Below are 27,768 nucleotides of genomic sequence, written 5' to 3' on the forward strand. Positions count from 1 at the left end.
TCTAAGGAAACGGACTCCAGTCTTCAGTCTGGTCCATCTTGGGACTACAAGGGCCACCACAGGACCCACAGGCCAAGGCACAAACCACAGACACTGGGCCAGGCTGCCTATGTGCTCACAGGCTGTTTATTTATCCAAGAGTAAGGAGGAGAGAGAGGCTGAAGAGAACAACCTGATGCCCCAAGGTGGTGGAGCTGAAGGGAGAAATGAATGAAAGGCTTCTCTGTGTCTTGTCGTGGGCCCCAGGTAGCTCCAGCTTCAGGTGGAGCCTTTGGGGACAGTTTAGGGGCCTCTAGGAGGCCCAGGGGTTGTTAGCTGGGGTCAGGATCCCCACAGGGGCACATACTGGGCTCGAAATGGCTTCTGTGTACACAAAATATCTCTCCACAAAAGGCACTGGTCGGGGTGGGGGGAGCTGCAGGGACGCTCCCCTATCACTGGTGGGATCCGCTGTGTCCTGAGCTGAGTCTCTGCCTTCTTGCTCTTCTCCTCTCCCTTCCCTCAGCCCAGCAGCAAGCAGGCAATCAGCGGAGGGCCAGGTCAGGCCATGCGGTGGACACTCCCTCTTCAGGGCTAATGCATCTGACCACCTCTAGGCTAAGAGCCCCAGACGAGTGACCTTGGCCGAGAGGAAGGAGTGGATGATGAACACCATGGTTTTGGGGCACGAATGCAGGTCCAGCTGCTACGGGGTGAACAGAGAGAAGGGTCAGGAGCCCCCCCAGCCTGGCCTCCAGGAGAGCATCACCCCTCGACCCCCTCCACTCACAATCTCGCCTTCAGCGCCCCCGAAGTCCAGGAATAGGAGACTGGCACCATCATCCGAGGACATCTGCAGCTTCTCAAAGGGCTGACGCAGCAGCACGGCTCGGGCCGCACCTGGCTCCGCCGCCCACAGTGTGAAGCCATTGTCGATGTGCACGGACAGACTGCAGGCACGGCCATTCCACGTGCAAGCTGCGGGGAGGGCGTGGGCACGGGCCCTCAGAGACCGCAAGCCCTCCCTCCAGTCCCCACTGGCAGCTCCAAAAGTGGGACTTGAATGCCACCGGGGGTGGGAAGCTCACTGTCTGTCATGCCATTTGTACACCCACCCTGTAGAGAGTCACCCACACTCTAAAACACAGAAGGATGTGTGGGCAGAAAACCTATACCCCACTTCCAGACCCACAGCCAGCAGCACCAAAGGAGGAAAAGGGGATCTTCAACCCTGCCTTGGACAGGAGGCCCACTCTCTGTGAAGGTAGACCCACCAAGCCTGGCCTTTGGAGACCTTAGATGCCTACAGACTTCTTGCCCAGTTAAATGTGAATTTCAGATAGGCAATGGGTAATTTGGACCTCCTTTAACTAAAAAATTATTTGCTGTTTACCTGAAATTCAAATCCAAGTGAGTGTCCTGTACTTTTTCTGGCAACCCTACCCCAAGTGCCACCTCTCATATCCTCACCAGCGGAGTCACAAAACCAGGACAAGAAAACCCCTGGGAAACGAGTCTCACTACCTTCCAGGACACCTGCACATCCAAAACAGAGGGCCCTCGGAGACCCCAAATCCCACTCTTGATCCCCCTCCTGAAGCATCCTAAAGAAGAAAACTTGAATGCCCCTGGGGACAAGCGGCTCATTTCCAGAAAGGCACTCCCAGATCCACCCAGCCCACCTGTCGACACCTCCTGCACACCCTCAGCGGCCCGGTGACAGCCATCCACCAGCTGGCGGGTCCAGGCAGCCAGCTCCTGCGGTGACTCCACGCTGAACAGGTGAGTGTCCACACCGTGGCGCGTGCCCGTGCGCAGGGCAAAAGAGAGCTCTGCATCGTAGGGCACCAAGCCCTTGGAGGGGCCTGAGTGCACCAGCCTGGGGGCAGGGGGCAGAGGGCTAAGCATGAGGCCTCGGGCAGCGGGGAAGTAGTTCCGGGCCAAGGGGACGGTGAGCTGGGAAGGGACCCTGTGACTCCTTTTCCACCCAATGCGGGGAAAGGACGTCCAGACGGTCACAGATGGAGTCACAGGAAACCATCTCCTGCCACCCTCCTCCTGGCCCCCTCAGCTCCAGCCACTCTAGCGTCTTCAAACACGCCAAGCACACTCCTGCCTCAGCCCCTCTGCTGTTCCCTCTGCCCAGCACACTTTTCCCTGATTATCTGCATTGCTCTCTCCCTTACCTCCTTCAGACCTTCGCTCAAATGCCAGCTCCTCTGAAAAGCCTTCCCTGACTTTTCTGCCTAAAATGACCCCTCAGGACTTCCCTCGCAGTCCAGTGGTTAAGACTCTGTGCTTCCACCTCAGGGGGCCCAGGTTTGATCCCTGGTTAGGGAACTAAGATCCCACATGCCACACAGTCAAAAAATAAAAATAAAATAGCACTCTCCCCTATCACTCACTAGCCACACTTTTCTTTATGGTACCAGAAATTATACTTACTTTTTATTGTTTCAGTTGGCCTTTGATTGCCTTTTTCTCTAGAATATCATCTAGGGTACAAATGTTTGTCTAGCTTGTTCACCGCTATAGTCCCAGCAACTAAAACAATGCCTGGCACAAAGTAGGTGCTTAGTAAACATTTGTGACCTGAATTAATGAATCACTTGATTAGGTAGAACCTTCATGACCTGCTCATCCCTAGTAGGCAGCAGGCTCCTGACACGTGTGCTGGAACGCAGCCTGGAGTGAGGAGACATGAGCAACAAGGGCCCATGCCTCTCAGCTTGACTCCCACTTTCTGTGTAATCTTGGGCAGTTCACTGCCCCTTTCTGGGCAGCAGACCCCAGGATTCTATACCTTCGCCCTCTTTGGTCCTCACTCCACATGCTTTCTCTTGTAGCTTCAGTTCCCCCTCAGAGCTGTTTCAGTCTCCTACTTGGCAATCCTAAGCAACAGACTCACAGGTTCCCAAGTTTCCTACCCAAGCTCCCTACCTACCCACCCCCACCACCGACACTTTGGACTCAACATCTTGATCCAACCTCCTCTCTTTGCACTCCCACCCCCACTCCTACTGCCCACCCAGACACCAGCTCCAAAACTCCCGTTCATCCATTCATCAGGACACCTCCCTCACCCTCCCCATCTGGCAAGTATGAAGCCTGGTTAATTTTACCACCATGTGTTTTCCAATGCAAATGCGGCCTTTCTTCTCCATCTGCTGCCTCTACCCACCTCCACTGTCTCTCCAGCATAACTGCTCCCATCCCCCTCCTCCAGTATATTTTCTGCATGGCAGCCACACAGATCCTTTTTAAAACAGGACCCGAGGAGACACTTTACTCTCAGGTTAAAACTCTTCTCACTCTGTCTGCCACAGCTCTTCAGATAAAGCTAACAGTCCTTATCCAGGCAACAGAAGCTCTGCAAGATCAGGGCCTGCCAACTCCCTGCCTTATTTCTCTCCCCTTCCCAGACAGAGTCTACACCCTGGTTACAGCACACTCAGAGAGCTCCATGAACCTGTGAGAGCTCTTCATGCTTCTGTCCCTTTGACTATATTGTTCCCTCTGTGTAAGATGCTTTTCCACCCTTCCTTAAATAGCAAATTTCTACCCATCTGCCAAAGTCCAGCTCAAACGTCATCTTCTACCTGAAGCTTTTCCCCACCCTCACCTGCAGGCCAGGTAGAGTTAAGTGGTTCCTACACTCTGCATTGTAAAGGCTGTTCCCAGGCCAGTCTCCTCACCAGGCTGGGTACTCCCTGAAGACAGAGACCTCTGGGGACTGTCTTTCATCTGAACCAAGCAGTACCAGGTTGGACAGAGCAGGTGTCAATGAGTGAGTGACTGATAGGACCTCATATCCTTCTGTTCCAAGTCCCCATTTTACAGATGAGGAAACCAAGGCCCAGACTGGGCAGAGACTCACTTCAGGCCACCTGGAGAATAACTCAGGGTAGAATGGGGCTGGAGTCCCCAGCTTCTGAGGCCCATCTAGAGCATCACCCGCCCCCAAGCTCTGGGTGGGACGCACAGTCCTGCCCTACCCGCAGATACCTGGTGGTGATAAGGGGGGCAGTACGCGCCGGCCGGCTCAAGGCCTCACGGGTCTGGGGGAGACAGCTGTAGAGGAGCAGCTCCTTTTCGGTCAGCAGGGCCAAAGTGGGTGCCGTGCCCCCGCTGGGCAGCTGCAGGAGGCAAGGCAGCAGTGAGGCGGGATGGGGAGGCGTGAAGAGAGGTAAGAGGGCCAGGGCGGGGTGAGGCAGTGAGGGGAAACGGGATTGGGAGAGAGGAAGAGAGGGGAGGAGGGGCCCCCGGCCCGGCAGGCACCTGCTCAGTCAGCCAGCCTATCCGCTTGACGTCCTGACTCCCGGCTGTGCTGGTGGCCGACAGCAGCGCCTGCAGCTCATCCTTGACCCGGGGCGTTAGAGTGTTGACCTGGGCTTGGATGGCAGCTGCCCAGGACTTGGCACTAGCCTCATCCTTGGCCCTCAGGAAGAGGGTGTCCCGGCCATCAGCAGAGCAGATCTCCAGATACCTGCAGGCACAAGTGAGGTAGAGGGGAGGCCCGTCGACTAGACAGGTGCCCAACCCTGAAACCTGAGCCAAGGGACCCCCATCTGCCACAAACCAGAGGAAAGCGCAGGGGATGTCCATGAGAGAATCAGGAGGGACGCTCACTGCAAGGCTCCGGCCACAGTTGGGCCTCATGGGGTTTATCTATCTTATTTATCTTATCTTGGGATAGGAGACTATATCTCTTTCTCCAACACACATATACATACAGGCATATACACACAAACACACACACTCAAACATGTAGTAGTAGTAGTGTTAGTCGCTCCGTCATGTCTGACTCTGAGACCCTATGGACTGTAGCCAGCCAGGCTCCTCTGTCCATGGAGTTTTCCAGGCAAGAATACTGGAGCGGGTTGCCATTTCCTACTCCAGGGGATCTTCCCAACCCAGAGAAAGAAGCTGCATCTCCTGCGTCGGCAGGTGGATTATTTACCACTGAGCCACCAGGGAAGCCCCACTACAAAGCGCACTGTATGGATAAAAAAGAAAAGAAAAAGGCCAGGGAATGGCAAAGGGGAAGGGTGGAGAGACAAAAAGCCACACAGACAAGTGTAAGGGGAAGGTCTCAAGGAGGTCCATGAGGAGACAGTGGCCAGGAGAGGACCTTCAACTGTCCTGTGGGGCTTTAAAGATCCACTCCCCTTTGGCATTTCCATAACCAGTGCAGTGGGGCAGAAACTGGAGAATGGCTCACACATATCCATTCCAATGCCTTCACCTCTGCCTTCCTCCACTACAGATCTCCCCTGCAGCTAGCACTGGCCATCGACTCAATTCTGACTGATGAGATAGAAAGGGAAGTTTTTGGGGATGGTGTCCCTTCCCACCTGAAGCATTCCTAACTGTGGCAGTTAGTTTCCAAAGACAGCCTCTATCAAATTCATCTCTCCCTATATGCACAGTGTACCTCCCTCACCAAGAGGTGAAGCTTAATTTCTCCTCTCCTTGACCTTCTGACTTGGTTTGACAAACAAAATGTGGCAGAAGTGCCATTTTGGCATTCCTAAGCCATCACGAAATCCAACTACCCCAAGGTCACCTACGCTGAGAGGGAAAACAAGCTAGCCACATGGAAAGGCCCTACAAAAAAGAGGAATGCTTAGCCAGCCGCCAGCTGTTCCAACCACCCCTGCTGAGGAAGCAGGCACATAGGTGAAGCAGCTATCTTGGATTTGAAGCCCCTGCAGATGGCACAAGGAACAGAAGAACTACCTGGCTAAGCCAGCCCAGATTACAGAATTGTGAAAAATATCAAACTGCTATCTTCTAAGGCACTAAATTTTAGGCTGGCTGTTTATGCAGCAATAGAACAAAATACCAGGGGAACAATTCCTTTGTCTTTTGCCTTCTTCCTGTCTAGAATATGGACACATGTTTAGAGGTGCAGCCACCAAGCTATTTCCAAGAAGAAGAAAATCCATACTAAAAACATCAGGAGGGGAATTTCCTGCCAGACCAGCCATCAGGACTCCATGCTTTCACTGCCAAGAGGCTGGGTTCAATGCCTGGTCTGGGAACTAGGATACCATAAGCTTCATGGTGCAGCCAAGAAAAATTTTTTTAATACAAATTGTAAAAGATGGCAGAAGAAGAAGCTGGAAGCCTGATGCCTTGAGGGTATTCTTGGCCATCAATAGCAGCCTAAAGAGCTGACTGCTGGGTTTCTTTTTTATGTATGTATGTATGTATTTTTGGCTGTACTGGGTCTTCATGACTTTGCACTGGTTTTCTCTCTTAATTGTGGCAGGCAGGCGCGACTCTTCGTTGTGGTGCTCAGGTTTCTCATGGCGGTGCTTCTTGTTGCGGAGCACAGGCTCGAGGCACATGGGCTTCACTGGTTGCAGCACCTGTACTCACTAGTTGCAGTACACAGGCTTAGTTGCTCCACAGCATGTGGAATTCTCCTGGACCAGGGATGGAACCCAGGTCCCCACGTCTCCGGCTTTGGCAGACGTATTCTTATCCATGGTGCCACCAGGGAAGTCTTGGACTTCTTTTTAAACATGTGGAAAATTAACTCCTCATTTTTTTTTTAACTCCTCATTTATTAAGCCATTGCTTGTTGGGGTTTCTGATGCTTGCAGACCAATGTAGTCTTAACACTAAGTAAAAGTTCAAAACATTTTTCATTATGCTTTGGTTACCGAATGGTGTTCCTTTGACTGGGATATTGTGCTGACATGGAACCCCAGTTATATTCAAGTTACACATGTGTGCACAGGTCAAGCACATGTACATAAATGCATATACATATGGATATTAACACAAATACATGCAAACACACATGCACAAATCTACATCCCTGCCCGTGCAAATGCTCACATATACACACAAACACTTGCATTTACATGCCATCCACACATACACATACATAGAAATACAGGTACACACATGCTTCAGGTGATGTCTGGGATCAGGCTGGGAACCACAACTAACCTAAAGTTCTATGAGTTGCAGGAAGGACTGATACCACCTCACCTTCACCCAACACAAAAGGCCCCTTAGTGGAGCACCTGTAAGTAACCTGTGAATTACTAGTTCTTGCTTCATGGAGGAGGCTGGGGCTAGGGCATCAAGCAGGGACAGGAGGTCTGAATGCTGAACATTAATCAGACCCCCCTGGCCAATTTGGGCATTGACTGGGCATTAAACCTCAGCTTTAATTAGTACCCAGAGCACAGGCCTTTTACCCCCACCCCTATACTGCACACCTCATTCGATCAACATGGACCGCATTCACCACTGTCATCAATCACTCAGGGAGCTTCTGAAGCTGAGAGGGCTACCTGGAATGAGGCGAGCTCCATTCCCTTCCTGGCTGTGTGATCTTGGGCAGGTTACTTCCTCCCTCTGTCCTCATCTATAATAGCGGGGTGAAACAATAGGACTTTGCTCATAGAGCTGCTGTGAGAGTTAAATTCAATTGTGCATGATAAGCACTCAGTAATGTTGGCTAGTATCTATCTTATCGTCAATGTTAAGGGCTGCTCAGATGTGAGGGATGGTAACCTTCCATGGCCCTGAGTGAAAGTTACCAGGTATCTTGGAACCTCAGCAGAGTTGGAAGAGACTTGAGGGGATCACTGAGTCTGATATCCTTATTTCATAAGGGAGAATCTAAAGGTTAGTGAGGAAAAGGGCCTAGTTCAAGGAGAACCAAGACTGGAATCCAGGGCTCCTCAGCAGGCCAAGTTCCTCCTCAGATGTGAACTACCCAGAGGAAGAAGAGAGAGGAAAAGCACACCATCATCCCCATAACGTCACTCTTGTATCCATTCAACAAACATTTCTTAAGCACCTACTACGTTCGGGCATTGTGCTTGTCACTTGCAACACAAGGGATCTTTCCTTTGGCCCCACCACCTAACATGAGGGCATATCTGTCTGAGTCGCCCCCTATGCTAGGCTTACCTGGTCTCTGGGTCTGTAGGGGTGCACCTCCTTGAGACATATGCCATCTTCAAGGACATGTGTTTGGCATCACGGAGGTCCCGGGGTAGGGGGCCAGGGGAGGAAGGCTGCCGCTGAAGGGGTGAGGCAGGAGGCGAGTCCCAGCCAACCGAGGTCCCGCTGGCAGAGTTCTTGAAATATGGTGAGACCTCTTTCATGTACTTGACTGGTTAGGGGAGAGGTCAGCAGTTACCACCATGACGTGGGCTCCCATGTAGCACATGTAACAATTGTCACTAATTCATTAAATTTTAGTTTATGTCCACTTCCCTTCCCTGGTGGCTCAGATGATAAAGAATCTGCCTGCAATGCAGGAAACCCAGGTTGGATCCCTGGGACAGGAAGATCCTCTGGAGAAGGGAATGACTATCAACTCCAGTATTCTTTGTTTGTTTGTTTGTTTGTTTGTTTGTTTTCAACTCCAGTATTCTTGCCTGGAGAATTCCATGGACAAAGGAGTCTGACAGGCTACAGTCCTTGGGGTCACAAAGAGTTGGATACAACTAAGGAACTAACACACACATTTTCACATCACTATCCTCCACTAGGCTAAAGTTTTTGACAGGGCTGCATGGTAGAAAAGTCTGGATGCAGGGCAACATTCATTCTTTCACCTTTCTTATTCATAGACCCATGACCACCTGGTGGACTACATTTCACAGCCTCCTTTGCAGCTAGGTATGGCCACATGACTAAGTTCTAACCTCGTAAGTTTAAGTGTTTAGAGTTTCAAAACGGCTGCTTGAAGAGAATGGGCAACAACTGCAACAAGGCAGTGAGCAAGCGCCAGGACAGGAGTCAGGAGATAGAACTGCTCTGCCACTGTTTTTTTTGTTTTTTGGGTTTGTTTTTTTTTTTTTTTTTTTTTGGCTTCTCTGGGTCTTAGTTGTAGCATGTAGATCTAGCTCCCTGACCAGGGACCGAACCTGGGCCCCCTGCACTGGGAGCTCAGAGTCTTAGCCACTGGACCACCAGGGAAGTCCCTCTGCCACTGTTTGCCTCTCTCTCTTCAGTCTTCTCATCTGCTAAAAGGAGGGGCTGCATGGGATAGTCCTGTGGTGGAAGCTGCCAATTTTCCTCCAAAATAGTGATAACCCTTCAACTTAAGACTTCAGTTTCCAGGTTCCCTTGCAGCTACAAGGGCCCACGTGACCAAGTCTGGCCAATAGGATGAGAACAAAAGAGATGTGTTCGGCTACCAAGTTCTGCCAATTAAAAAAAGGGGCATACCCTTCCTTTCCCTGCCTTTTCCCCTGGCACAGTTGAGCTGGCTAAAACACAGACTGGTGGAGCACCATCTTGACCAGGAGAACATGAGCCACACTCCCAAAGGCTGACCAATAAAACAGAAGTAAATGGATGCTGAGACTTTGGAGATGCCACATCAGACTTGAACTGCTACCTAAGAAAGCAAAGAGCTTCTATTATATTTGTGCCTATACTTAGTCCTTCAGTCTGACTCTTTGCGACCCCATGGACTGTAGCCCACCAGGCTCCTCTGTCCATGGTATTTCCCAGGCAAGAATCCTGGAGTGGGTTGCCATTTCCTTCTCCAGGGAATCCTTCCAACTCAGGACCCAACCTACATCTCCTGCACCGGCAGGTGGATTCCTTACCTCTGAGCCACCTGGTAAGTCCATGCTAGCCATTATCAAGTCATTAAAGCTGATTGATAATAAAATATTTTGGTCCCTCTTACTCTATCAATTAGTTGGGTTTGGCTACAAATAATAGAATATATGATACTAGTGCCTTAAGCAAGAAAAATATTTATGATTTCATGTGACAAGAAGTCTAGAGGAAAGCAATTTCAGGGTTGGTTCAGTGACTCAATGACATTGGATCCCGGACAGGCATCCCTACCATTCTCCTGGCCTTCCCCTCATGACCACAGGATGGCTGCAATAGAGCCAAGCCGATGATTCCTCACATGACAAAACCAGGAAGGAAGGAGATAGGCAGCAAAAGGACTGTCAACTCATACCTCCCTCTTAACAGAGAGGTAAATACTTCCATGAAACCTTATATTTCATTGGCCCAACTGGACTGGTCCAACTGCATGCCAACTTCTAGCACAATCATTAGTAAGAGAGAGTAGTCATGATTGATTTAGACCAATCACAAGTCAGCCTCTGGGGCTGACTGAACATTAAAGTGAAAGTCACTCAATTATGTTCGACTCTTTGCAGCCCCATGGACTGTAGCCTGCAAGGCTCCTCTGTCCACAGAATTCTCCAGGCCAGAATACTGGAGTGGGTAGCTGTTCCCTTCTCCAGGGGATCTTCACAAGCCAGGGATCGAACCCATGTCTCCCACACTGCAGACAGATTCTTTACTGTCTGAGTCACCAAGGAATCCCTGGGGCTGAGCATATTCCCACCCAATTAAATCAGGCTCTGGTAGCATAGAAGAAGGGGAAATGGTCGAAAGGCAGGCAACCAAGGTGTCCACCACATCCGACCCAGTATCTGGACTGTCTCCAATTCTGATGAGCAGCAGTCTCCTTGTCTCTGAAATGAGCTACTAGGAGAACAGTGTATATGTCAAGGTGGTTGAAAGTCTTGCCCAAGGGACTTCCCTAGTGGTCCAGTGGCTAAGACTCAGCACTTCCAATGCAGGGGGCCTGGGTTTGATCCCGGTCAGGGTACTAGCTCCCACATGCTGCAAGTAAGACCTGGTGCAGCCAAATAAATAAATAATTTTTTTTTTAATGTCTTGCCCAAGCACTGGTCTCTCTTCTCCCAGTCAGGCTGTCCCCTCAGCTGCCCTACTGAAGAATGCCTATGCCCACTAGCCTTGGGCTGTCCTCTTCTCAGACACCTCTACCTCCACGGCCATCTAGTCTGTTGGCCATCTGATGCCTGCATTTAAAGCCCAGTCGGTATGCTCTGGCTGTGAGTGGACAGACCAGGGAGTAGGGAGAAGTTCTTGGCCCAGCTCCCTGGAAGAACCAGATAAGAAGTTATTTCTGTCACAAGAGACTGCTCAGATAGGATCCAAGGTAAACAAGGGTGAAAGTGAGAGGGACAGTGTTGGAGAAGAAGTTATGTTGAAAACAAGAGCAGAGTTTTTTTTGAAAGAACCAAGCCTAGGTCTAAAGACTGGGAACTAAGGCTAAAAATGACTCATCCTCACCATTACAGCAATAACTTACCCCAGGACTATGTCTCAAGGGGCAATAGAGGTGGAACACATCATAGCCTCTCTTCAGTTAAACCATTTTTTTTAAAAATCTACCTTTTTTTCCTCCTTGCTAACAGAACCCTGAGCTCTAAAGGCTGGGCTTCTCCCCAGCCCAGAGGGAAAATCTTAATTGGTTAAAGCTAATCATGATCATTCCATCCTTCTTACTTGTGATTGGCCTAGAAAGGGGCAGATAATACAATTCTGTCCAATGAGCTGTGAAGGAAAATATACTCCCTTCCCTTCCTCTCCTCTAGCCTTTAGAAGTTGCTGGAAAGCAGGAAGTTTGTTCTAAAGCAATGATAGTCACTTTGACCACAGAATTGGGGTCCACACATTGAGGAATGTGAGGCCTTAAATTGAGTTAATCTACCCTGGAGCCATGCTGACTTTAGGTATTCCGGAAGAAAACCTATTTTCTTCAATGTTTAAACCTCTTTGAATAGGGTTCCTGTTACTTGCAGACAAAAGCATCCTAACTAATACAGCACACACCCATCCCCCACCCCCACTCAGGGTGCAACTGATATATCTCCCTACTATATTTAGCTATGCTCCTCCCCTGCTTAAAGCCATGCTCTGGCTCTCTGCACTCTTCATCCAACTTCAAGGTTTTCCAGGACCTGGGCCCTGACTACCTTGCTGGCTTCACCTGCAGCCACATCTAGCCCTCTAATCCAATCATCCTGGCCTGCTCAGAGCTCTCAGATGGTGTAGGAGCTTCCAAACACCTTTGAAAATTCAGTGTCCCCTGCACAGAATGACCTTAGTACATGGTTAGGGGACAGGTACTCTCAGACTTGAATTCCAGCTCTGTCTAGCTGTGTGGCCATTGTTGTTGCTGTTTAGTTGTTAAGTCGAGTCCGATTCTTCTGCGACCCCATGGACTGTAGCCCACCAGGCTCCTCTGTCCATGGGATTTCCCAGGCAAGAATACTGGAATGGATTGCCATTTCCTCCTCCAGGGGATCTTCCCAACCCAGGGACTGAACCCACATCTCCTGCATTAGCAGGTGGATTCTTTACCACTGAGCCAGCAGGGAAGCCCCTGAACAAGGTAATTCACCTCCCTGGCCCTCAATCTGAATAACAATGTATACTCATTAATTAATTAAATGAGATGATGTAAAACACTTGACACAGGTTCTGCCCACACTCCTTAGAACTCTGCTGTGCTTCTGTGTGGTGGGGTTTTCTCTCTCACCAAACTGGGAGCTCCTAGAGAACAACAGAAGGGGCTTCCCTGCTGGCTCAGATGCTAAACAATCTGCCTATAGGAGACCTGGGTCCGATCCCTGGGTCGGGAAGATTCCCTGGAGGAGGGAATGGCAACCCACTCCAGTATTCTTGTCTGGAGAATTCCATGGACTGAGGAGTCTGGCAGGCTACAGTCCATGGGGTCACAAAGAATCAGACCCAACCGAGCAACACACACACACACACAAAGAAGACACAAATGGCGTTTGATTCGAATTCAAGAGTCAGTGTTCTGTGAATGGAGAAGTGAATGCCAGGACAGAAAAGGTTTATTCAACAAGGAGAAGTTGCCACAGCCCAGGAGGTCCCAGCTCAGCCCAGACATTGCCCCTCAAGAAAACCTTCCCAGATGCCCACTAGATCCTGCACACCCACCACCTCTGCAGGTCCCTAGACCCCACTTCCCTATATGTCCATGTGGGAATCTGTGTCCTTTTCCAGGCTGAGAACACTGGGGGGCAGGGACCTTGACTGACTGGTCTCTGTATCCCTAGAATTCAGCAGGGATCTCTGACGCTATGCGCTCAGCAAATGGACGTTTGTCAGTTTTGAAACCAGAGAAACTGCTTGAGGCCTTGCTCGCTCAGGCCATCCTGGAAGTGGGTCCTACTTCTCCTTGCCCACAGGAACACACTATAAATGGACAGCACAGCAGCTGATGTCTGAAACAGGGCTGGCATTTCACAAACCAACCGGCCTGTCCCAGGGTGGGGGTGGGGTCCCGAAGGCCCCAGAGTGTGGCCGTAAATAGCCCAGCTCTGAGGTCTCCTCCCTGCCTCTGATTTCTGAGTCACCCTCCCAAGCAGGGCGGGGCTGCCCAAAGGCAGTGGCCTAGAGAGCTGAGAGCAAGAACGTGGCCCTGTGGCAAGGATTCTTTGAGCCTCCAAGTATAGACCCAGTTGGTGTCCACACCCTCTCCAGCCAAACCTCTGGCCCAGGAACCTGGTAAATAGTGATACTTGGGCCCATCCTCCTCAGGGAAGCAGAAACAGACACATACAGGACACCCTGCCCTTTCCAGAGGCCCCGATTCCCAACTCTGCCAAGGAGAGAAGCCAGCACTAACCCCAAGGAGCCAGGAATAGATTCCACAAGAAACACAAGGAACTGGGAGTTCCCTGGTAGCCTAGTAGATAGGATTCTGGGCTTTCACTTCTGTGGCCCGGGTTCAATCCCTGGTCGGGGAACTGAGATCCCGCAAGACACATGACATGCCAAAAAAAAAAAAGTAAAGAAACACAAGGAAGAGAGACAAGGCAGGACCCTTTGCCTGGCCCATGACAATTGGAAGGGAACCTATGTGTTGCAGAGAGAAGCGGATAAATCCATCTGGCTCAACACAGCACACCCAGTGCGTATCCTGGTGCTCAATAAAGGTGTATGACTGAATGTCTTGGTTTTGAGTCTTGGCTCAAGCATGTCCTCTAAGCTCAGATTGTTCCTTGTCTGTTCAGTGGGTGATCACTTACTTGCCCCTGCCTGAAATTACATGATCTATCCACTTGCTCACTGTCAACGCCGCTCTCCCCCATACAAAATGTAGGTTCCACGAGGGCAGGGGCCTGTTTTCTTTATTTATTAGGATATCCCCAGCATCTAGAATAGTACCTGACATATCCAGGTAATCAATAAATAAGAAATACATTAAATAAACAAATATTGACAATCCTGAGGCTTCACAGGCTAGAGACATTGAATTGGGCTCTCAAGTGATGCAGGCTTGTGTTTAACTTCCCTGTTCTGTGACTTTGAATAAGTGACTTGACTTCTGTAAACCTCCATTTCTGCATCTTTAAAATGAAAATAAAATATATCTATCTCCTAGCATACTGAGATCCAACACTTGTAAAGCACTTTGCCCTGCCTGGCCTAGAACAGGTCTTCAACAAATTGTAATGTGGTCAGTTATTATTTCTGCTGCTGTTCTTAGTATGACAGTATAAGATGAACACAGGTGACAGACAAAGATTTCTTTCTTTTTTTTTTCCAGACAAAGATTTCAATCCAAGTCCTGTCACTTGCATTCTGGCCTTGGCAAGTCCTGAGGTCTCTGTGAGCCTCAGTTTGCCTGCCTATATAATTGGCACTGATATGCCAGTTCTCTGAGTAGGGCATTGTGAGGATTCAAGTCCAGGCTGCCCACCTGTCCACTCAGGATGTTGTGACATCCCTTGGGAAGGGATGACCTTTGAGGTCCTGTTAGTCCAGCAAGGCTGGACTATAAATAGTTCCCAGTCATTGGCAGGCCCTGCAGCAGAGCTGCCTGGATTCCCTGGGGCAATACTCTGGGGCATAAAATCTCACCTTCCACACCCTTGTACAGTCTCTCCAACTCTTTGTGACCCTATAGGCTGTAGCCTGCTAGGCTCCTCTATCCATGGGATTCTCCAGGCAAGAATACTGGAGTGGGTTGCCATGCCCTCCTCCAGGGGATCTTCCCAACCCAGGGATCGAACCCCCATCTCTTATGTCTCCTGCATTGGCAGGCGAATTCTTTACCACTAGTGCCACTTGGGAAGCCCTATATGTGCAGTATAAGAGGCACCATCTATCACACACAAACGTGTTGAACTTGCAGTACCCTTTCCTCTTCAGATAAAGGAATCCTCTTCAGATAAATGTTCACAGGTGCACAAAGGGGTCATGACACCATTGTCTATAATGCAGGAAGCTAGAAACAACATGAATTCCTTGAATATGGTCTTGCTAAATACAAGAAGTGAGTTCCTTGGCAGATCACTCAGTCCTGTTCACAGATCTATCCCCAGTGCCTACATTGAGTCTTGGCACAGAACAGGGGCTCAATATATATTGGGTAAATGAACGTCTGAATCCCAATAATGGGATATTGCGCAACCATTAAAGAGAATGAAACAGAGCTACATGAGCTGAGTTGGAAAGAGGTCCTCAACTTGCTCAATGATAAAAACAAATATGGCCCCGCCGCGCGTCGGGACCAGGGTCCGGTGCGGAGAGCCCTTCGTCCCGGGACACGGGGCGCAGCCGGAAAGGCGGCCGCCCCCTCGCCCGTCACGCACCGCACGTTCGTGGGGAACCTGGTGCTAAACCATTCGTAGACGACCTGCTTCTGGGTCGGGGTTTCGTACGTAGCAGAGCAGCTCCCTCGCTGCGATCTATTGAAAGTCAGCCCTCGACACAAGGGTTTGTCGCTCCGGCCGGCCGCCCGCCGGCGGGCCCGGGCGTTGTGGTGGTCCGTGCCACCCTCGCTCTTTTCCCTCCGCGGGCTCTGCCTCTCCCCCGGGGCGGTCGAGGGGCCGCCGTCCTCCACGGAGCTGGGGGATGGGGGGAGCGGGTCGAGGAGAGGGAGAAGAGGGGGGCGCCCCTGACGGCGCCTCCCGGCCTCGGGGTGCTGCGCCCTCCTCCGATTCCCCGCCGCGGGCCCTGGCCCCGCGGGCTGGGACGGGGGACGGGGGGAGAGGCATGGCGCGGACGAGAGTCTGGGGGCGCCGCAGGGCGGCCCCGCTGTCCCCTTTCCCAGGGGGGGCGAGCGGGACCGGGGGTCTGGTGGCTGTCACCTCCGTGCGCGCACGTGTCCCTTCCCTCTGGTCCTGGGGGGCAGGGAGAGGGAAGATGACGGCACGTGGGTACTCGCGGGGCCCTTGCGCTCTTTCCTTCCCCCCCCCCCCCCAAAAAAAAAAGGAAAAAAAAAAAGAAAGAAAAACAAATATGGAAACTTCTCTCTGGAAGTGTGTGAAAATATTAGCCATGGGTAACATTAATCTATGAGAAGATAATCGCTCTGCACTTTCCTGGGATTTTTTAATTTGTGTTTAGTCACTTAGTCCTGTCCGACTCTTTGCGACCCCATGAACTGTAACCTGCCAAGCTCTTCTGTCCAGAGAATCCACCAGGCAAGAATACTGGAGTGGGTTGCCATTTCCTTCTCCATTTTTTAATTTAAGTGTATATTATTTTTGACATTTTTTAAATTCTATTTTTCAAAAATATACCACATTCCAAACCATCTTAGCCAGGATTCAAAGACAAGGGCCTCATCAACTCAGGAAGCCTACTAGGATCTTAGTAGTGGGAGAAAGAAGCACTTACTGAGCATCTACTATATACCAAGCATGAAAGCTCAAATCTCACTAACACATCATCACTTAATCACACCAATTCAATGAGACTGATGCATTGTTAAACTGTTCTATTTAACAGTTGAATAAATTGAATAAACTGAGTCTCACGGATGACATGGCTTGCAGTGCAGGATAAACATTTAAGAACATGGGCTTTGACATCTGACAGATCTAACTTCAAATTCCATCTCTGCCTCTGTATGACTTTGGGCAAGTAGCTTCACCTCTACAAGTTTCAATGTTCTTATCTGTACAATGAGATGAATGATGTACCTTGAATCATAGCAGTGGCTTTGAGGCTCCAATGAGATAACATACAGAATTAGAATGAGATAATTCTGTTATCTCCAATGAGATAACATACAGAATAACATATTTAGCATAGTATCCAGGACATTGTAGGTGCTCAATAAACAGCAGACATACCATCACTATTATTAACATTCTTATCATTACTGTTATAAATCCCTCCACTACCATCAGCAACCACCTCATATTGTTAATGGAGGCAAAACCTGCCTCCAGAGTCCCACAAGCATTTTAATCAAAGATCCAAGGAACAGGCCAGAGCTGGATTAAGCCAAGTTTTGTCTGTGGGGAATCATATGGCCCTAAGCCATGTATGTGCGCAGCCAAATTAATGTTTTCTTGAGAACAATGGTTAGAACAACAGGTATTTGCAGTCATGGGGGGGACCAGACAAGGGCTCCATTCACACCTCTGTTCCCAGGACAAGAGTCCCTCAGGCACCTCTCAGGCACAGCTACACTCACCTAAACTGAGCAGGGTGACCTCAGAATAGCTGCATCAGTTAACAACATCCCACTTTTGACAGCAGGGATATATGGAGCCAAATTTCAGGCAGGATATCTGGCAGTACCCATCTGCCAGAGGACGGGCTGGCAGGGACCTGGTTGTGGAGTTCTGAGGACTCATAATGGAAACTCTCAGGAGTCAGTCAAACCCAGCATGAGCCTGGACCCCCCTTTTAAACATTTAGGAAAGTCAACTGCAATTGAGGAGGTTAAAGGCAAAGTAGAAAGAGTCAGAGATGTCACCTCCTAGGGATCACTTCCCCCAAACTCACCAGCATCTAGGCTGGGCGCCAGGCCTGGGGATCTGAGACAAACTACACATGATTCCTGCCCTCAGAGACCTTCAAGTTTACTGGAGAAAACAAAAATTGCTGCTGCTGATACGATGATGACAAAGGTTGACATTGATCAAATGCTTACCGTGTGGAAGACACTGTGCCATAAACTTCAAATGCACTGTCTCATCCTTTTAAATAGCAAACAAAATAAACATAAATGAGTGCCTACTTATGCACACTGGCCTCAGCACATAACACACATTATTTCTTAATCGTGCAAGGCAGGGTCAACAGTGGCCTCTGCAATCAGAGAAACCTAGGTTTGAATTCTTTGTTGTTGTTATTGTTGTTGTACCGCATAGCATGCAGGATCTTAGTTCCTTGATCAGGGACTAAACTCCTGCCCTTTGCAATGAAAGCACAGAGTCTTAACTACCAGAATGCCAGGGAAGTCCTTAGGTCTGAATTCCAATTTAGTCCTAACTGAGTCTGCCAATTTATTGGTTGTATGACTTGAAGGAAGTTACTTATTTTTAGCAAATCTTGGTGACTTTATCTGTAAAATGGGGATTATAGCAATTCCTACTATTCTTTGTATTTTTATGTACATACTATTCTCTGCCGTATCTTTTAAAAGCCTGATATTTATGTGAGGTGAACCTTCTCTTCTTTGTACAAAGTACTAAAATTGACTTTATTCATTTTTGCCCTTTAGAATTATCTTTTAATGCATCAAAGGCTCCCAGTTGCCAGCCTTGCCGGGGAGCTGTGGAGGGAGTGGAGGCATTTGGCCGTCCCTCCTTTTCCCCCAGGCACAGTCTCCAAGGGCCTGGCTCCAGATACTTGGACACAATGGCCCTCTCTAAGAAGCAGACAGACAAGTACTGGCTGCCAGTTTGGGCCCAGACTCTGGTCACAAACACATCCCTGTAGCTGAGAATTGGCTCAAGACACTTGTGCAAAATCCTGACCTCACAGAAGAAAAGGTCCAGAAAGCAGGCTGGGGTTGCTGAGCCCATTAGGCCGGGGATATAGGGTTCTGGCTGGCAACAGCAGTTTGCCAGTGACATCTTTCCTTCTAGGAGGTTCTCAGGGAGCTCTGTACCCACCAAGCCCTAGACCTCAGGGAAGATGCCATGCTACCCTGCCAAGTTCACATCCAAAGGATAGGCCATGGCTCCTTAGAAAGTGAAAGTGGAAATCACTCAATCGTGTCCGACTCTTTGCGACCCCATGGGGTATGCAGTCCCTGGAATTCTCCAGACCCGAATTCTGGAGTGGGTAGCCTTTCCTTTCTCCAGGGGATCTTTCCAACCCAGGGATTGAACCCAGGTCTCCTGCATTGCAGGCAGATTCTTTACCAGCTGAGCCACAAGGGAAGCCCAAGAATGCTGGAGTGGGTAGCCTATCCCTTCTCCAGCGGATCTTCCCAACCCAGGAATCGAGCCCAGGTCTCCTGCATTGCAGGTGGATTCTTTACCAACTGAGCTATCAGGGAAGCCCCTGGCTCCTTGGAGGTGGCCTTAAGAAGTGGGATGAGGGCAGGGAAGTTCTGAACAATGTGATCACTGACTGGGTGCTGGGGAGGAACCTAGGCCCAGAGAGGCTTCTAGGAGCTCTGGCTCCAGACTGGGGCAGCTGCCTGTTCTCCACAAACTCCCCCAAGTCTCAAGGACCAGCCTCAACCCAGCATCTTAGCTTCCTCACATCTTCCAGGCTCTTCAGATCACCTGTGCAATTCAAAGATTCTTGACCCCAGTTCTCACCCCCAGCCCTTTGCTGCCTTGGGTGGAATTATCTTCTTCTATAAGGCTATTGGAGAGCAGCTGAGACAGATTTCAGCTAAGAACAACCTGGGGCGGGGCGGTGGGGGGGGTGGGGGAATGGGAAACAAACTAACAAGAAGGCTACGATATCAATTGCATGCCTGCGTGCTCAGTCATGTCCATCTCTTTGTGACCCTATGGACTGCAGCCTGCCAGGCTCCTCTGTCCATGGGATTCTCCAGGCAAGAATACTGGAGTGGGTTGCCATGCCCTTATCCAGGGGATCTTCCTGACCCAGGGATCAAAGCCTCAGCCTCCTGAGGCTTCTGCATAGGTGGTTTCTTTAATGCTGAGCCAATTGGGAAGCCCCACAACCTCAAGACTCTTCTTTTATCCAAGCCTCCTTAGGTCAAACCACCATGATCTCCCTTCTGCTCATGGCCCCAACCTCCTTGCTGCCATTCTTTTTTTCTTTTAATATTTATTTATTTATTTGGCTGCCTCGGATCTTAATTGGGGCCCACTGAATCTTCACCGCATCGCGAGGGATCTTTCATTTCGGTGCATAGACTCTGTTGTTGCAGCACGCAGGCTCAGTAGTTGCCGCGCACAGGTTAGTTGCTCCGGGCATGTGGGATCTTAATTCCCCGACCAGGGATTGAACCCACATCCCCTGCATTGGAAGGTGGATTTTTAACCACTGGACTGCCAGGGAAGTCCCTCCTTGCTGCCATTCTGCATCTATTGTTGCCTCCATCCAAACCAAGTTGATGCTGTAAAGCCCAAAGCTGACCATGTGAGCACCTGCTGAAAAACCCTTGAAACAGCTCTGTTTTCCTCCAAATTCCTTTAGCCTGGCACTCAAGGCCCTGCAGGATCTGTCAATCTGAATAGCCTCCTCTTTATCCACCCGCTTCCTCATACCTAAGCTTGGATAAAGCTGAATTACTTCCCAGGCAGTTCCCCCAAGTAAGTCAAGTCATTTCACCCTTCCCTTTTGCTCAGACAACTTCCATTCCTGGAATGGCCTTTCTCTACCCCATTCCCACCTCTGCTTATTGTTCATAAGATGCCAGCATCCCTCCTCCAGGAAGTCTTTCCTGACCACTTAGAGAGAGGAGACCACTGCTTCCTCCGACCTCTGGGCAGACTCCATCTCAGCACCCATGCCAAGATGGTGATCTGGTAGGTTTGCTTAGCTATCTGCTCCATGAGACAGAGTCCCCTTGAAACCGCTGAGTAGGGCAGTATGAAGGGAGGAGGAGAGAAAGAGAAAGCAGGAGAGTGCTTTCATCCAAAAGGGAGGAAAAATACGCGAAGATTATAAACAACTTTATGCCAAGAAATTTGGCAGCTTAAATGAAATGGACAAATTCTTTGTAAGACATAAACTACCAAAACACAATCAAGGAAAACATAGAGCATCTAAATTGTCTTATTAAAGACATTAAAATCGTGACTTCCCTGGCGATCCAGTGGTTAGGACTCTGCACTTCCACTGCAGGGGGCCTGGCTTTGATCCCTGGTCAGGGAACTAAGCTCTCATATGTTACAAAGTGTGGCAAAAAAAAAAAAATAATAAACTTTTCTGTAAAGGTAGCTTCCCTGGAGACTGCTACCAAACATTTAAGCAGGAAATAATACCAATTCTATGTAAATATGATGGGACAGGAGAGAAGTCACTAACAGAAAAAAGTGAAAATGTTAGTCTGACTCTTTGCAACCCCATGGACTGTAGCCTGCCAGGCTCCTCTGTCCATGGAATTCTCCAGGCAAGAAAACAGGAGTGGGTAGCCATCCCCTTCTCCAGCCTACTATGTGCCAAATGCTATGCTGGGCAAGAGGCAGGCCAGGCTCCACCCAGCAGCTTGCAGCAGGGCTTGCCAAGGAAAGATCTTGCCCAGTGAAAAGTTTTAGAGAACACAAGTGCCGGAGACCCTCCGTCCTGGGATGGTACATATACTGTATCTCTTCCCTACTCTGTCGGCACTAAACATTGCAAATCAATTCCAGCTCCTTTCTGCTGCTGAGTTCAGATAAGACTTCCCAACCTTTCCAAATATGGAACTCCCAGGAGCCACCAAGGAAACTGACACTCAGAATGAAAGCTGTTGGACATCTCTGATCTAGCTTAACCCCAGCAGATATGAGAACTGAGGCCCAGAGAAGATGAGGGTCTTGCCCAAGGCTAGATTAATTACAGAGCAGACAGGATTGTAGATGCTGATTTTTTAATGGCTTGTGTGGAGTCAGTTCCCTCACTCAGTCATGTCCAACTCTTTGCGACCCCATGGACTGCAGCACACCAGGCTTTCCTGTCCATTACCAACTCCCGGAGCTTGCTCCAACTCATGTCCATCAAGTCAGTGATGCCATCCAACCACCTCATCCTCTGTCATCCCATTTTTAGACAGTGTTCATATTTTGTCCCCCCATTCAATAGTGGGCTCTTTTAGGCAGGCCATGGGTCCGGTTTAACTTCTACCCCAATGCTCTGCACATCGGGTACATAGTAGGTCTCTGGAAAGGCATCTTGGCTTTAATGAGGAAGGAATGGAGTGAATGAGGTAGACAAAGGTTTGGGTATTAGCCCTGATACCAGGAAATGCTTCAAATGTCTAACACTCAAAGACACTACCGTTTCAGAATGATCCACGCTAAGAACCCAGAAAGAGACATTCTCTACCTAAGATGAGGAGGGGAGGGGGACCTCAGTGTGGATTAGAGACATCTCTACAGTAGAAATTTTACCATCTATGAACTAAATTTTCAAACAGCAGAGACTAAAAGAGCTTTTCAAGTCAACTGAAATATGACATTTTGATGAATTTCAACTATTTCAAACTGCATTACTGGCTATAAATATCAAAGTGATGAGGCATGTGGGAAGAAAGTCTCCTATATCTATCTCCTTTATGTGTGATCTCGTTATTTAACTTTGCTGTTAAAATGTGATTGATATCCTTAAGCTTTCAGGGATCAATCCTTCAGAGTCAGCTTTAAGTGTATATTTAAAATTGCAACAGCAGTATTTGAATAGACACACAGTACATTTAAATAAATAATAAAATGTAAAAATAAAATAAAACAAAATGAGAGAGAATCGAGGTCAGGGCCATAAGAATGCCAAAGATCACCCAGGGATCCAGAGCCTGTTGGTTCCTGTGGCCTCTTGGAGACCTCTTTGGCAACCTATCAGGACCTAGGCCTGGCTCAGTGCAGCAGCTTCGCTGGCCATGGCATTCTCCATCAGCCCCCGCCACCTCCCTGTGCCTGTTCTGGGCCAGGAGCCAAAGACACATTCCTCGGGCCCCCATGGCTTCCGGAATTGACAGAGTAGAATTTGACGAAAGGGCTGAGCAAAGCAGAAACCTCCTGACAGAGATGGCAAAAGGCAGAAGCAGGACCACCCCAGCAAGAGACTATAACAAGTGAAGGGAAACTGAGGCTGGGAGAAAGCAAAGGTCTCATCTAAGACCACACAGTGAGGGGAGAGTGGCAGGGAGCCACCAAGTTTCCCTCTCCTCCAAAACATATTCCTCTTGGATCCTAGCTGGAAGTAGCCAGTGTCCTGCTATATAAAGGCCAAGTACCCTCCCAAGGCAGAATGGGTCGCAGGGTTCTAGGGCCCCTGGGTGATAGGAGGATTCAGAGTTGAGAGCTCCCCTGGTTTCTCAGGCAAGATTCTAAGTCTTCCCTGCCCCAGTCCCCACCCGTTTCCTCCCTTGTGTCACTCATCGAGTGGCAGTTCCTATCATGGACCTTTCATCCTAGTCCCACAACCCAGCAAGGCAGAAGTTATATCCCTGCCCTACCCTTAGAAAACTAAGGCTAAGGGAAATGAAGTGACTCATCCAAGGTCAAACAGCTAGGGAGTGGGAAAGAGGAAATGAAGTCCAGATCTGTCTGGCTCTGAAGCAGCTCTATCTCCACCACACCAATTTCTCAAGGCAGGTTTCCAAGCTGTTTCTGTTTTCAACTCTGCCCACCTCCCAGACCCCACTGCTTGAGGCCTGGGGGGTGGTAGGGAAGAACTGAACACCCCTGGGGTCCCCAGTGCTTACCTTCCAGCACCACCTCTTTGCCTGTCTTCTTCAGGACTTGCACCGCTTCGTCATGGGTGGCAGAGGAAAGGTCCTCCCCATTCACAGACAGGATGGCATCCCCCACGAAGAGGGCCTCCGTCTGGTCGGCTGCCAGCCCCTTGAAGATCTTGGAGATGAGAATAGGCATCTTGTTCTCTCGGCCCCCTGGACAAGCACAGAAAGAGGAAGAAACTGAGGCAGACACTCTAACACTTGCGAGTCGCAACAAGGCAAAATTATTTCTGAAGGTCTCCCACTGTGTCCAGCCCAGTACTGGGAAAGCGGCAGTGCAGTGCAAAGAGAATCTCAGAAAAGAGCCTTAGAAGTTTGGGGCACTAATGATACCTAAAAGGTATTTTCTAAATTTATAATGTTATAATGGATCTTTTGGTTAAGTGCTTTGGGTGGTCACCAATGTTTGAAGAACTTACAAGATGCTTCAATAACTTCTTCTTATTTTGGATTTTAAGTGAGTTTCCCATAATGGGGGAACCCACTGATAACTTCTAATCGAGAATAAAGATCGTCAGTTACTGCTATGGCCACAAAGCTAAAAGCTTCACAACCTAGGTCTCAGGCTAGAAACCAGGGCTTTAAAGTCTAGAGATTTCAAAAGCCTATCTGAATTGCATCTCTGATGCAAAAGACAAAAAAAAAATCAAATATTAATACATTTTACCATATTGCTTTATTTCTAAGCTCTTGAAATGTCCTTTTAAAATAATAAACAGTAATAACAGTTCACATTAGCTCCACATACCAAGTGCCAAGCACCATGCTAAATGCTTTCAATCTTGTCTCATTGCATCTTCACAACACCCAATCACACAGGCATGCTCAGATTCCTATTGGGAAGGCTGAAGTGTGGAGAGAAACCCCTTGCCCAAGGTCACCCAGCTAATTAGTGGCAAAGCCAATATCTGAACCTAGGTCTCCTGGCTCCAGAACCAACACTCTTAACCCTCTGGTAGGCTGCAAGTCAGGCCCTCAGATACCACACTATTGCTCCATCCTCAAAGATGAGGAACAAGTGGCCCAGGGAGAGGAGGTCATAATTTCAAGGTCACTCAACAAACTGGTGGCAGAAGTAGGACTGGAATGCCTCTCTAGACCCCCACATAGGCCCAGCAGTTTGCTCACTGCAGTGCAGAGAGCTTGAAGCCTAGGAAAGGAAGGAGTTTCTATTTATATTGAGTTGGCCAAATGTTCATTTGAGTTTTTCTAAAAGATGATATGGAAAACCCCGAATGAACTTTTTGTCCAACCCAGTATCTATCTGCCCTCTTCCACCTGAAACTAGGGACTTCAGGTCAGTTTGAATCCATGGCCATTCCTCGATGCCTCGGGCTGGGCTGGACCCTAAAGGAAAGGTCAACACAGCAACAGGAGTCCAGTCTCCACACATGGAGAATTGAATGGAGCTGGTATTCCTCCTGACACCTCCTAAAAGTCCCTTTACCCCCACCTGGGAGTATGAAGCTAGGGAGTAACTTTCTGTGACCTTGAAAAATCCTCTTCCTCTCCAAGACTCAGTTTGTCTATCTGCAAAATGGGATGCTATATGAACATTAAGTTCCTTCCTGCTTTAACACAGAGTGTACAATTTCTGCATTGATCTGTTGCCCTATCCCACGCTGGTGTTTGAGAGCAAAACAGGTGTCCACTCCCTGGCTTTCTCATTACCCCTCTTTCAGATCCCTTTGGTTGGTTGCCTGTAAGTTTGCCCTTCCCTGGGGAAAAATGGACTTCTCTGAGCACTCTTTAGTGGCTTGATAATTGAGGTTCAAATCCCAGCTCTGTCACTCACTGACTGTGTGATCCTAGGAAAATCATTTTACTTTTCCAAGTTTCAATCTCCTCACCTGCTAAATGAAGATTATATGTCCTATCTTTTAGTAATTGTTGCCAGGATGAAATGGATCCTGAGCCTAGAGTACTGGGCATAGCACTCGGCACACAGTGGTAGCCAAGTCACCAGCATCCCCACGCCCTCAGGAAGGAATGGTGAACGCACTTTGGGAGTCTCTCCTGACCTTTATTTTTCCTCTCATCTAACAGCACTATCTATCTAGGCACCTATTATGTGTTGGCAGAGCGAGTATTTTGGACACCTATTTTCATAGAAACATCCCAATTCTATCATTACTCTCATTATATAGTTGAGGAAACTCAGGTCCAGAGATGGGAAAGGGCTTCCCAGGTGGCACTAGCAGTAAAGAACCCGCTTGCCAGTGCAGCAGACATGAGAGAAGTGGGTTTGATCCCTGGGTCGGGAAGATCCCCTGCAGGAAGAAATGGCAACCCAGTATCTTTGCCTGGAGAATCCCATCGACAGAGGAACCTACCAAGCTACAGTCCATAGGATCTTAACACACAAGTTCACACAGGTGATTCTGGACTTCAGTCTGGGTTGCACCTTAAAGAAAGCTGTCAGTACTGGGGGCTGAAAGCCCATCTCAATCCTGTGATGGTGGACAATTAGGACTCTTCACCTACATAAACAGGCTTGCTAGGTCCTCAGATTTCCAGGTCCTTTCCGGTCCCCTGTCTGTAAGCCCAGTCCAGTTGGCACCTCCACCTAGTCGCCATCCCAGCCATGCTTCCTACTCCAGGCCTTACCCCTCCTTCCCTTCTACTTTGACTGTATCTTGAAGACTTCCTCCTCCTTTCCCTAGCAGCACCCCAGGCCTCAGTCTCCCTTCTCTACCCTTTGCTTTCCTGGGGTCCCTCTTGTCCTTGATGCCCATGCAATTCCTGAGAGGCAATCAGTCTCAGACCTCTTTGCCTCGGCAGACAACTCCCCACCGACCTGTCCTTGGTGTGCCCCCAAAGCCGTCCACACCTGTGCCTTCTGACTGAGACCTCAAAGCTCTCTTCAACCTTGGTGCTCTGGTGCCCTCGGTTCTGTCCTCCCAGACGTCGTTAGCCCGGACAGAAGTCCACCAACTCCACGGCCTCAATACGCTTCCAGCCCCCGCGATCCCTGCGCCTTAGCGGTCCCACAGACACCAAGACCCGTGCCCTCGGCGCCCCCGCGCCCACCTTTGATGCTGATACCCAGCCCGCCGGCGTCGGCCTTGCGCACCGTCACGCGGCGCGGCTGGAGCAGCAGCGCCTCCGGCAGCGGCGGGGACGCGGCGCCCGGTTCGGCGGCGCCGTTGAGCTGCGCGGGCTCCGGCTCCCGCTGGGCACCGGGCTCCGGTCCGGGCTCGCCGTCGGCGGGGCTCACGGTCAGCGCGTCCTCCTCTAGACTGAGCAGCACCCGCTGCCACCGCTCGCCGCCAGCCCCCGAGCCTGCCCCGGCGCGCAGTTCCAGCAGCCCGGTGCGCGGGGCGCGCCTGCCTGACGCCATCTTCGCCTCCGAGCCCCCGGGCCGCCGCGCTTGCCCTGCCCCCGCAGTGCCCGGCCCGCTCCGACCCAGCGCCCAGAGCTGAGGGCAGCGGGGGCCCAGCTGGGCGAGCCGCCACCCAACCCCAGGCCGCTGGGGGTGGAGCCTCGGTGGGCGGGGCTGTGTTGGGGTGTGGCTAACAGAGAAGGGCGTGGTCACCGACAAGCTAGAATGGGCTGTGGCGGGCCCCAGGAGCCAGAGGGAATACTGTGAGACTACATTACTTTGCCCACAAAGGTCCATATAGTCAAAGCTATGGTTTTTCCAGTAGTCACGTACAGATGTGAGAGTTGGACCATAAAGAAGGCTGAGCACTGAAGAATTGATGCTTTCGAACTGTGGTGCTGGAGAAGACAATCTTGACAGTCCCTTGGACAGCAAGGAGATCAAACCTTGTCCTAAATGAAATCAACCCTGAATATTCATTGGAAGTATGGATGCTGAAGCTGAAACTCCAACACTTTGGCCACCCGATGCGAAAAGCCAGCTCATTAGAAAAGACCCTGATGCTGGGAAAGATTGAGGGCAGGATGAGAAGGGGACAACAGGTGGTGACATGGATGGATAGTATCACCGACTCGATGGACATGAGTTTGAGCAAAATCTAGGAGATGGTGATGGACAGGGAAGCCTAGCGTGCTGTAGTCCATGGGGTCACAAAGAGTCGGACACAACTGAGCGACTGAACAATAACATCATGGGCATGGGGACGTAAGGGTGTCCAGGCGGGACCCGAAGTTAAGGCAAAGAGAGAGTGAAATGCGGTGGGCGGAGCCCTGGGGCGCAGCTTCGTGGTCCAGCCCGGGACCAGCAGGAGACAGCCGGGCGAAGCAGTCGAGGGCCGAGGCCGTAGCTCGCAGCCGTTGGATCACAAGAAAAAGAGACAGAACCATGGGTCGTGGTGCGAGGGTTTGGGCTTTGGGGTGGTGCTGCATATGGC

General features: G+C 49.9%; 1 protein-coding gene across 1 annotated transcript; it reads right to left on the reverse strand.

Moving 5' to 3' along the window:
- Positions 1–98: 98 nt before the first annotated feature.
- On the reverse strand, positions 99–26,934 carry SNTA1 (syntrophin alpha 1). Its single transcript, XM_043882782.1, has 8 exons — positions 26,483–26,934; positions 23,420–23,605; positions 7,918–8,122; positions 4,258–4,465; positions 3,985–4,115; positions 1,662–1,858; positions 770–957; positions 99–685 (listed from the first exon to the last, which is right to left on the reverse strand). The coding sequence occupies exons 1-8, from the start codon at positions 26,790–26,792 to the stop codon at positions 593–595; spliced, it is 1,518 nt and encodes a 505-aa protein (XP_043738717.1). The 5' UTR covers positions 26,793–26,934; the 3' UTR covers positions 99–592.
- Positions 26,935–27,768: the final 834 nt, after the last annotated feature.

This window comes from Cervus elaphus, chromosome 23 (genome assembly GCF_910594005.1).
Source record: "Cervus elaphus chromosome 23, mCerEla1.1, whole genome shotgun sequence".
NCBI lineage: Eukaryota > Metazoa > Chordata > Mammalia > Artiodactyla > Cervidae > Cervus > Cervus elaphus.